Source organism: Brienomyrus brachyistius, chromosome 12 (genome assembly GCF_023856365.1).
Source record: "Brienomyrus brachyistius isolate T26 chromosome 12, BBRACH_0.4, whole genome shotgun sequence".
Classification (NCBI taxonomy): domain Eukaryota; kingdom Metazoa; phylum Chordata; class Actinopteri; order Osteoglossiformes; family Mormyridae; genus Brienomyrus; species Brienomyrus brachyistius.
This window is the reverse complement of record NC_064544.1, coordinates 6,694,066-6,704,461: the sequence shown is the minus strand read 5'-3', so window position 1 is coordinate 6,704,461 and position 10,396 is coordinate 6,694,066. Positions and strand designations below refer to the sequence as shown.

At 56.4% G+C, this 10,396-nt stretch overlaps 1 protein-coding gene across 21 annotated transcripts in view; it reads right to left on the bottom strand.

Moving 5' to 3' along the window:
* Positions 1 to 5,645: 5,645 nt before the first annotated feature.
* The window catches only part of LOC125704960 (coiled-coil domain-containing protein 171-like), a 51,272-nt gene continuing 46,521 nt past the window's right edge, over positions 5,646 to 10,396 (bottom strand). Inside the window, exons 23-25 of one of the 21 annotated variants that reach the window (XM_048971162.1) lie at positions 6,818 to 8,032; positions 6,608 to 6,673; positions 5,646 to 6,163 (exon numbers count right to left, since the gene is read on the bottom strand). In XM_048971162.1, the coding sequence (XP_048827119.1) occupies positions 7,874 to 8,032 (159 nt within the window). In that variant the 3' untranslated portion in view covers positions 5,646 to 6,163; positions 6,608 to 6,673; positions 6,818 to 7,873. Of the gene's footprint in view, positions 6,674 to 6,733; positions 8,033 to 10,396 lie in introns of all 21 variants that reach the window. The other 20 variants (XM_048971166.1, XM_048971151.1, XM_048971152.1 and 17 more) reach the window with 20 other exon arrangements.

Genomic DNA, 10,396 nt, shown 5'->3' with positions numbered 1-10,396 from the left:
ACGATATCGCACGATGCACTGCAGTGTCCCCACGGGAATGGGCTCATTCTGCAAAGTCTCCCTTTCGGGTTAAACTGCATTTTATGGTCCAGAGCGCCCCCTAATGCACAGAGAGGTATGCTGTCACTGCACCCGGTTCAGGGGGTCCCCATACTACCGGGCTGGGAAACTAAGCTCATCTCAGGAGTAGCAGGAGTAATGCTGCTGACGGAGGTTTGAGAATCAGCTAAACACTGTCACCAACACCCATACAGCAACTACAACTGCAGCCAGAAAAAGGAGTGAGACCTCCACCTCTGCATCCACAGCCGCCTCCACCTCTGCATCCACAGCCGCCTCCACCTCTGCATCCACAGCCGCCTCCACCTCTGCATCCACCTCAACCTCACAGCTGCCTCCACATCCGCAGCCACAACCACCTCCTACACAGGGCAGGGATCACCCAGAGCAACACGTAGCACATCATGGGGCAGTCAATCATTGGGGATCCATTGGAGGAACTACGTATGTGACCAGGACCCTGAATGTCACGTTACGTTAGATAAGACTTTGGTTTGTACACCAGGACATTTACATGCTTCTTCTCAGGGCCCCGACAGACCGAGGGCCGTAATGCCAGTACCAGACAGGACCCTCCGAGTTCCAGCATGCTTCTTCTCAGGGCCCATCAGACCGAGGACCGTAATGCCAGTACCGGACAGGACCCTCCGAGTTCCAGCATGCTTCTTCTCAGGGCCCAAACAGACCGAGGGCCGTAATGCCAGTACCGGACAGGACCCTCCGAGTTCCAGCATGCTTCTTCTCAGGGCCCGACAGACCGAGGGCCGTAATGCCAGTACCAGACAGGACCCTCCGAGTTCCAGCATGCTTCTTCTCAGGGCCCAAACAGACCAAGGGCCGTAATGCCAGTACCAGACAGGACCCTCCGAGTTCCAGCATGCTTCTTCTCAGGGCCCGACAGACCGAGGGCCGTAATGCCAGTACCGGACAGGACCCTCCGAGTTCCAGCATGCTTCTTCTCAGGGCCCGACAGACCGAGGGCCGTAATGCCAGTACCAGACAGGACCCTCCGAGTTCCAGCATGCTTCTTCTCAGGGCCCAAACAGACCGAGGGCCGTAATGCCAGTACCGGACAGGACCCTCCGAGTTCCAGCACGCTTCTTCTCAGGGCCCAAACAGACCGAGGGCCGTAATGCCAGTACCAGACAGGACCCTCCGAGTTCCAGCATGCTTCTTCTCAGGGCCCAAACAGACCGAGGGCCGTAATGCCAGTACCAGACAGGACCCTCCGAGTTCCAGCACGCTTCTTCTCAGGGCCCCGACAGACCGAGGGCCGTAATGCCAGTACCGGACAGGACCCTCCGAGTTCCAGCACGCTTCTTCTCAGGGCCCCGACAGACCGAGGGCCGTAATGCCAGTACCAGACAGGACCCTCCGAGTTCCAGCACGCTTCTTCTCAGGGCCCCGACAGACCGAGGGCCGTAATGCCAGTACCGGACAGGACCCTCCGAGTTCCAGCACGCTTCTTCTCAGGGCCCCGACAGACCGAGGGCCGTAATGCCAGTACCGGACAGGACCCTCCGAGTTCCAGCACGCTTCTTCTCAGGGCCCAAACAGACCGAGGGCCGTAATGCCAGTACCGGACAGGACCCTCCGAGTTCCAGCACGCTTCTTCTCAGGGCCCCGACAGACCGAGGGCCGTAATGCCAGTACCGGACAGGACCCTCCGAGTTCCAGCACGCTTCTTCTCAGGGCCCAAACAGACCGAGGGCCGTAATGCCAGTACCAGACAGGACCCTCCGAGTTCCAGCATGCTTCTTCTCAGGGCCCCGACAGACCGAGGGCCGTAATGCCAGTACCGGACAGGACCCTCCGAGTTCCAGCATGCTTCTTCTCAGGGCCCCGACAGACCGAGGGCCGTAATGCCAGTACCAGACAGGACCCTCCGAGTTCCAGCATGCTTCTTCTCAGGGCCCCGACAGACCGAGGGCCGTAATGCCAGTACCAGACAGGACCCTCCGAGTTCCAGCACGCTTCTTCTCAGGGCCCGACAGACCGAGGGCCGTAATGCCAGTACCGGACAGGACCCTCCGAGTTCCAGCACGCTTCTTCTCAGGGCCCAAACAGACCGAGGGCCGTAATGCCAGTACCAGACAGGACCCTCCGAGTTCCAGCATGCTTCTTCTCAGGGCCCAAACAGACCGAGGGCCGTAATGCCAGTACCGGACAGGACCCTCCGAGTTCCAGCACGCTTCTTCTCAGGGCCCAAACAGACCGAGGGCCGTAATGCCAGTACCAGACAGGACCCTCCGAGTTCCAGCACGCTTCTTCTCAGGGCCCAAACAGACCGAGGGCCGTAATGCCAGTACCGGACAGGACCCTCCGAGTTCCAGCATGCTTCTTCTCAGGGCCCAAACAGACCGAGGGCCGTAATGCCAGTACCGGACAGGACCCTCCGAGTTCCAGCACGCTTCTTCTCAGGGCCCAAACAGACCGAGGGCCGTAATGCCAGTACCGGACAGGACCCTCCGAGTTCCAGCACGCTTCTTCTCAGGGCCCAAACAGACCGAGGGCCGTAATGCCAGTACCGGACAGGACCCTCCGAGTTCCAGCACGCTTCTTCTCAGGGCCCAAACAGACCGAGGGCCGTAATGCCAATACCGGACAGGACCCTCCGAGTTCCAGCACGCTTCTTCTCAGGGCCCAAACAGACCGAGGGCCGTAATGCCAGTACCGGACAGGACCCTCCGAGTTCCAGCACGCTTCTTCTCAGGGCCCCGACAGACCGAGGGCCGTAATGCCAGTACCGGACTGGACCCTCTGAGTTCCAGCACGCTTCTTCTCAGGGCCCAAACAGACCGAGGGCCGTAATGCCAGTACCGGACAGGACCCTCCGAGTTCCAGCATGCTTCTTCTCAGGGCCCGACAGACCGAGGGCCGTAATGCCAGTACCGGACAGGACCCTCCGAGTTCCAGCACGCTTCTTCTCAGGGCCCCGACAGACCGAGGGCCGTAATGCCAGTACCGGACTGGACCCTCTGAGTTCCAGCACGCTTCTTCTCAGGGCCCAAACAGACCGAGGGCCGTAATGCCAGTACCGGACAGGACCCTCCGAGTTCCAGCACGCTTCTTCTCAGGGCCCAAACAGACCGAGGGCCGTAATGCCAGTACCGGACAGGACCCTCCGAGTTCCAGCACGCTTCTTCTCAAGGCCCCGACAGACCGAGGGCCGTAATTCCAGTACCGGACTGGACCCTCTGAGTTCCAGCACGCTTCTTCTCAGGGCCCAAACAGACCGAGGGCCGTAATGCCAGTACCGGACAGGACCCTCCGAGTTCCAGCATGCTTCTTCTCAGGGCCCGACAGACCGAGGGCCGTAATGCCAGTACCGGACAGGACCCTCCGAGTTCCAGCACGCTTCTTCTCAGGGCCCCGACAGACCGAGGGCCGTAATGCCAGTACCGGACTGGACCCTCCGAGTTCCAGCATGCTTCTTCTCAGGGCCCAAACAGACCGAGGGCCGTAATGCCAGTACCGGACAGGACCCTCCGAGTTCCAGCATGCTTCTTCTTTGTTCTCTTACATCCTTTTTTTCCTTCATCACTCCCTAGTTTTGCTTGACTCATCTTAAAAGTTATAACCTCTGATCACGCCAGAGCTCATTTACGGCATGAAATCTAATCAAGTGGGATCGAGGATGAGGCGACTGGGGGTTCTGAGGGGGCTGGGACATCCATCAAGCTCACTTACCGCCCGCCGCCAACACGGTGGTGACTGTGCCAAACTATCGACCAATAAGATTCCTCCATGGTCCTCCAGCGGCGTCCCACATAGAAGGAAACCCAATTAACGCTCAGCGGGGCGGGCCAGGGGGCGGGCCCGGGGAGGTTGAGCCACGACCCAAATTGATTGCTGAGGTTTCACTTACGCCCCCCGTCTTGCCAGAAAGCACATGGGTCAAATACACACTGTTGTCGCTTAATATTTAATCAGCTATTCGGAGGAATACCGGGCCCTAGCCAGGACCACCCAACGGCCCTTAGGAACATGGATAAAAGCTTTCATGGGCCAGTGGCCCTGCTGGCCCCAAGGGAGGGGCTGACCCCCCTCACAGGCTCACATGAGCAGTACGGGGACACCAGCCGACTCTCTCACTCCTGGCCATTTGTGCTTTAAGAGATATATGAGCTTGAGGCCTGGCTACCCAATCAAAGGGCTCCGGGCTGCCGTATGTCAAAATCAGAGGGCTCAGTACCGCCCCGCGTCCCAGTCGGAGGGCTCAGTACTGCCCCACGTCCCAGTCGGAGGGCTCAGTACTGCCCCACGTTCCAGTCGGAGGGCTCAGTACCGCCTCGCGTCCCAGTCGGAGGGCTCAGTACCGCCTCAAGTCCCAGTCGGAGGGCTCAGTACTGCCCCACGTTCCAGTCGGAGGGCTCAGTACCGCCTCGCGTCCCAGTCGGAGGGCTCAGTACTGCCCCGCGTCCCAGTTGGAGGGCTCAGTACTGCCCTGTGTCCCAATCAAAGGGCTCAGTACTGCCTCACGTCCCAGTCAGAGGGCTCAGTACTGCCCTGTGTCCCAATCAAAGGGCTCAGGGCAGCCCCATGTCAAAATCAGAGGATTTGGTACCACCCTGCGTCCCAGTCGGAGGGTTCAGTACCGCCCCGCATTCCAGTCGTTGGGCTCGGTACTGCCCCATGTCCCAGTCAGAGGGCTCAGTACCACCCCACGTCACAATCACAAGGCTCAGTACTGGCCTGAATCACAATCAAAGGGCTTCGCACTGCACCACGTCCCAATCGGAGGGCTTGGTACCAGAGACATGTAGACAGAGAGTCACGTCAATTTACTCCAACGGACCATTTAATTACAGCAATGGTGGATCGTGGAGCCTCTCAGTAGTTCCCAGAAGTTAACAGCAAACACGAGCAGCACAGTAGAGTTGCAGAAGAGGACAAGCAGGGGGTAGAAAGGGGACAGGCAGAGGACAGGGAGGCGACTAGTCTGTTACAGGCAGGAGACAGACAGGGGACAGTCCTGCGACTTGCTCTTACCTGGACACCCTGGCCATTGCGCAGGCAGGCTCCCTGCAACTCAGCCTTCAGCGCGGCAGCATGCGCTCGCAGGGAGGAGCCCTCGGCTTCCAGCAGCGCCATGCGAGCGCAGGCCATCTGGAAGAGCTCCGCGAAGCTGGAAACCAGACTCTGCGGGACAGACGTCCATCAGTGAAGCCGCCGCATGCAAACTCAAATGAGTCTATAGCTCCACCCCCACCCCGCAGGCCCCACTTACTCCCACTGCTTTAGTGTCCCCTCTTCACAAGGCCAGGGATACGGCCCGACCAGGAGAAACACGGTGACCTCACTGCCTGACCCCTCCTAGACCCATCAGCATGCTGACAGGCATAAAGGCTGCATCACTCACCAAACGTGCACTGGGCGCTCACAGTACAGCACAGCCTTCAGGCTGGCAGGCCGCAATAATGACAGCTGGAGGGTAATTAAATGGTTGAAGGGAGCTAGAGCAAGAAGTCACCTCCAAGAGTGAAGAAGCATGTTTTATAGCATGTAACACCTAAATTTCTCATTCGTGGGATAATAAAGGTTTATTCTATTCTATTCTATTCTATTCTATTCTATTCTATCCAGCCACAGACACAGTCCAGATATTTTAGACAGTATAAAGCAGCGTGCATACATCTTACTGTGATGTGGGGCGTGGTCCCAAGCTGGGAATACGCAGCTGCCAGAAGGCGCGCATGGGCCAACTGCACCCAGAGCTCCTGACCTGACTGTACACACCGACCCAACTGCACCCAGAGCTCCTGACCTGACCACACACACCAGCCTGACCACACCCAGAGCTCCTGACCTTACCTCACACACCGACCCAACTGCACCCAGAGCTCCTGACCTGACTGTACACACCGACCCAACTGCACCCAGAGCTCCTGACCTGACCACACACACCAGCCTGACCACACACAGAGCTCCTGACCTGACCACACACACCAGCCTGACCACACACAGAGCTCCTGACCTGACCACACACACCAGCCTGACCACACACAGAGCTCCTGACCTGACCACACACACCAGCCTGCCCACACACAGAGCTCCTGACCTGACCACACACACCAGCCTGACCACACCCAGAGCTCCTGACCTGACCACACACACCAGCCTGACCACACACAGAGCTCCTGACCTGACCACACACACCAGCCTGCCCACACACAGAGCTCCTGACCTGACCACACACACCAGCCTGACCACACACAGAGCTCCTGACCTGACCACACACAGAGCTCCTGACCTGACCACACACACCAGCCTGACCACACACAGAGCTCCTGACCTGACCACACACACCAGCCTGACCACACACAGAGCTCCTGACCTGACCACACACACCAGCCTGACCACACACAGAGCTCCTGACCTGACCACACACACCAGCCTGACCACACACAGAGCTCCTGACCTGACCACACACACCAGCCTGCCCACACACAGAGCTCCTGACCTGACCACACACACCAGCCTGACCACACCCAGAGCTCCTGACCTGACCACACACACCAGCCTGCCCACACACAGAGCTCCTGACCTGACCACACACACCAGCCTGCCCACACACAGAGCTCCTGACCTGACCACACACAGAGCTCCTGACCTGACCACACACACCAGCCTGCCCACACACACCAGCCTGCCCACACACAGTGCTCCTGACCTGACCACACACACCAGCCTGCCCACACACAGAGCTCCTGACCTGACCACACACACCAGCCTGCCCACACACAGAGCTCCTGACCTGACCACACACACCAGCCTGACCACACACAGAGCTCCTGACCTGACCACACACAGAGCTCCTGACCTGACCACACACACCAGCCTGACCACACACACCAGCCTGCCCACACACAGAGCTCCTGACCTGACCACACACCTGGGCCCAACCACACCGGGAGTGTCCAGCCTGTCAGCACACAAATTTGCTGAATCTGTAAAGTGGGGTCAATGGCAGCGCCCAGCGTCTCCGTGTGGATCCCGCCCTCACAGGCGCGATTAGGGCCCACGCAAAGCCTAATGGCACAGCCCCAGCCCACCAGCGCCCCCAGAGGTCTGCTGGCAGCCAACTCGACACATTAACCTTGACCTGGCAGCCATCATTAACGGGGCAGCCTGCATGCTGGCAGTGGGACACGATTAGCAGCTAAGGCTACAGGACGCCCAGCATACTACTGTGCTGCTCTGATTAGGCAGCCTGGCATCTTTACTGCTGCTGTGTAGAATGGAGAGGGAAAGACGGGAGAGGAAGAGAGCAGAAACACACACACAGTGAGAGTAGAAACACACACACAGTGAGAGCAGAAACACACACATGGGGTGAGAGCAGAAACACACACACAGTGAGAGGAGAAACACACACATGGGGTGAGAACAGAAACACACATGGGGTGAGAACAGAAACACACACACAGTGAGAGCAGAAACACACACACAGTGAGAGCAGAAACACACACACGTGGGGTGAGAACAGAAACACACACACAGTGAGAGCAGAAACACACACAGTGAGAGCAGAAACACACACACGAAAGTGAGAGTAGAAACACACACACGAAAGTGAGAGTAGAAACACACACACAGTGAGAGCAGAAACACACACACAGTGAGAGTAGAAAAAAAAAGACACAGACACACATAAAGAGTGAGAGTAAAAATGCACACACACAGAAACACACAGAGCAGAAATGCATAAAAGCAGATGGTTTAGATCACTCAGAGACATCCAGGCAGTGATGCCATAGGGTCATGTGACTGAACGTGAGTGTAATATTGTCAAGTGATCCCAGCATCCTCGTCAAACTGCACATGCATCCACGGCTAGCACAAGGCAGCGGCAGTATCCCACGGTGGGGCCCACCTGACAGGCGTCGACGTCGGGCTCTGGGGGATCCAGTTGCACTCTGGGTAGCCAGAGAGGGGAGGCGGTCAGTGACAGGGAACCTCGTGCTTTGACCTGGAGGAATGGGACAGGGTGTGAGTGGCGACTCCCCGGCAGACAGGCCGTTGAGCGGCTGCTGAGCGCACCCACATTGATCGCAGCGCCTGCAGCCCATGAATAAATTTAGCACTAATTGATTTTTTTTTCCTGCAAATAAACCTCTAATTTTGAGCAGCGGCTGTGAAGGCGCAGAGAGATTTCAGAGAAAGGCAGCGATTTACCAGGAAATAATGACCAGCTGAATTCAAGAGATTTAATCCCGGAAAACGTCCCTGCAGTGGAGTGACTTTTTCCCTTTTCTGCAGGTGAACTTTTCGGCCCCGTTGACGTAGTAAAGCACCAAGAAAGCCAACCCCCCCCACTCCCCCCCCCCCACCCAGTGCAACAGAGCCGTGTTTCACAGCTTAGCCTGGGACTTAACCTCTTCGATTCAGAGGCCTAACATCTGGCATTAAAAGGCCACAGAACCAGCCATCCCTGTGTACACCATTAACCGAGCAGGACATCTGACACCCTCTCCTGTTAGCTGGGAACCAGGTGATAGAAAATGTGCAAAACTTGCTTAATATTGTAATAAATATTCAAACAGAGTAATAACACAGAAGATGCAGGTTTTTACCAAGTCACCTCTCACTATAGCGACATCAGGTCAGACTAACCTAACAGAAAGCTGTTTACCGAGTCGCTAATATGCAGTACAATTACCATGGTTTTACCGAAAGCGACTAGATCACATCATCTCACACACAGATAAAACAAGCAGCGAACCCTCAGTGCATGACAGACTGTCTGGAGCGATACCACAGCAACCTTCAGGAGCTGTAAGGATCACAGCGCCATCTATTGGCAGGATGGGAGGGGAGGGGAGTGCACGCCCCCCCCCCCAGGAAGCCTGTAGCGTTGTCATCGCGCAGCATATCATGCAGAAAGCCACCTGCATTTATTAACACCGCTAGTAAGGGTTCACTGAAAAGGTGGTAGCACAGCAGTTAGACCCGTTTCCAGATCAAATCTGCAGGGTAACTAATGGAGTTCAGAATGGTTAACAAATTACCTCCAGCATCTACGCATGTCATAGCATGTCTGGGAAAATCCTCTCCTCTTCACCATTTTCATTGTTCCTTTTTGAGATGAAGGTACCAGTCATCGTAATGCCAGTTAAAGATAAAAAAGCCAGTGTCACTGCGTAAACACACGGCACTGCGTAAACACACGGCACTGCGTACACACACGGCACTGCGTACACACATTTAAATACGCAAATCTGTTATTTCCGGAATTCACCCTTTTAAAAACTAAGCTGTGTGTTGCTGTCAAATTAGAAATAACAAGCAAACGATAGAGATGCTGAATAAAAACCATAATAACCAGAATAAAAAAATGAATTGACTGGTTACCGTGGTAAAATGCCACAATTTTTATCCTGTAGCTGTTTTATCTTTGTATCATAATCACACAACGGCAATAGAAACATTAATCAGCATCAGAACAGCAAATACCGGAAACATCCGCCACCTTGTTTCCATTCTGATACAAAACAGGACGAGGCTGGAGCAACAAGGAATAAGTGACAGGGAACATCATCATATAAACATTTACAAAAGTGTCGTGGTATCTGTCTGAGTCTGACTAAGAGTTACTGTACCGTCGGAGCAGACAGGGTTTAGTGGAAACGCCAGCATTATGAAGAAAGAGGAGAACTTCACAGCAATGAGGAAAGAGGCACGGAGAGCGAGGGATGTCAGCGGTGGAGAGGAGCATGAATCACGCGGCAGATGTTTGGCGTCACGGCCGCTGCGGTGAGCCAAGCCAAACGTGCCAGCGAGCTGGACTTGCTAATTCATCAGCCCTGCCCCCTAAGCATGGTACCAAGTCAGAACACGGAAATCGGTGCAGACAGAGGGCCATCACCGCGCAGACAGAGGGCCATCACCGCGCAGAAAGAGGGCCATCACCGCGCAGACAGAGGGCCATCACCGCGCAGACAGAGGGCCATCACCGCGCAGACAGAGGGCCATCACCGCGCAGACAGAGGGCCATCACCGCGCAGACAGAGGGCCATCACCGCGCAGAAAGAGGCCCATCACCACGCAGAAAGAGGCCCATCACCGCGCAGACAGAGGCCCATCACCGCGCAGACAGAGGCCCATCACCGCGCAGACAGAGGGCCATCACCGCGCAGACAGAGGGCCATCACCGCGCAGACAGAGGGCCATCACCGCGCAGACAGAGGGCCATCACCGCGCAGACAGAGGGCCATCACCACACACCAAGTCGCGTGCGGGACAGCCCTCTCCACCGCACGGACTTTCTGAGCGGCGTTCTTGACCATTATCACCAAGCCGTGCACTAAAACACCTTCTTGGTGGATTGAAAAAA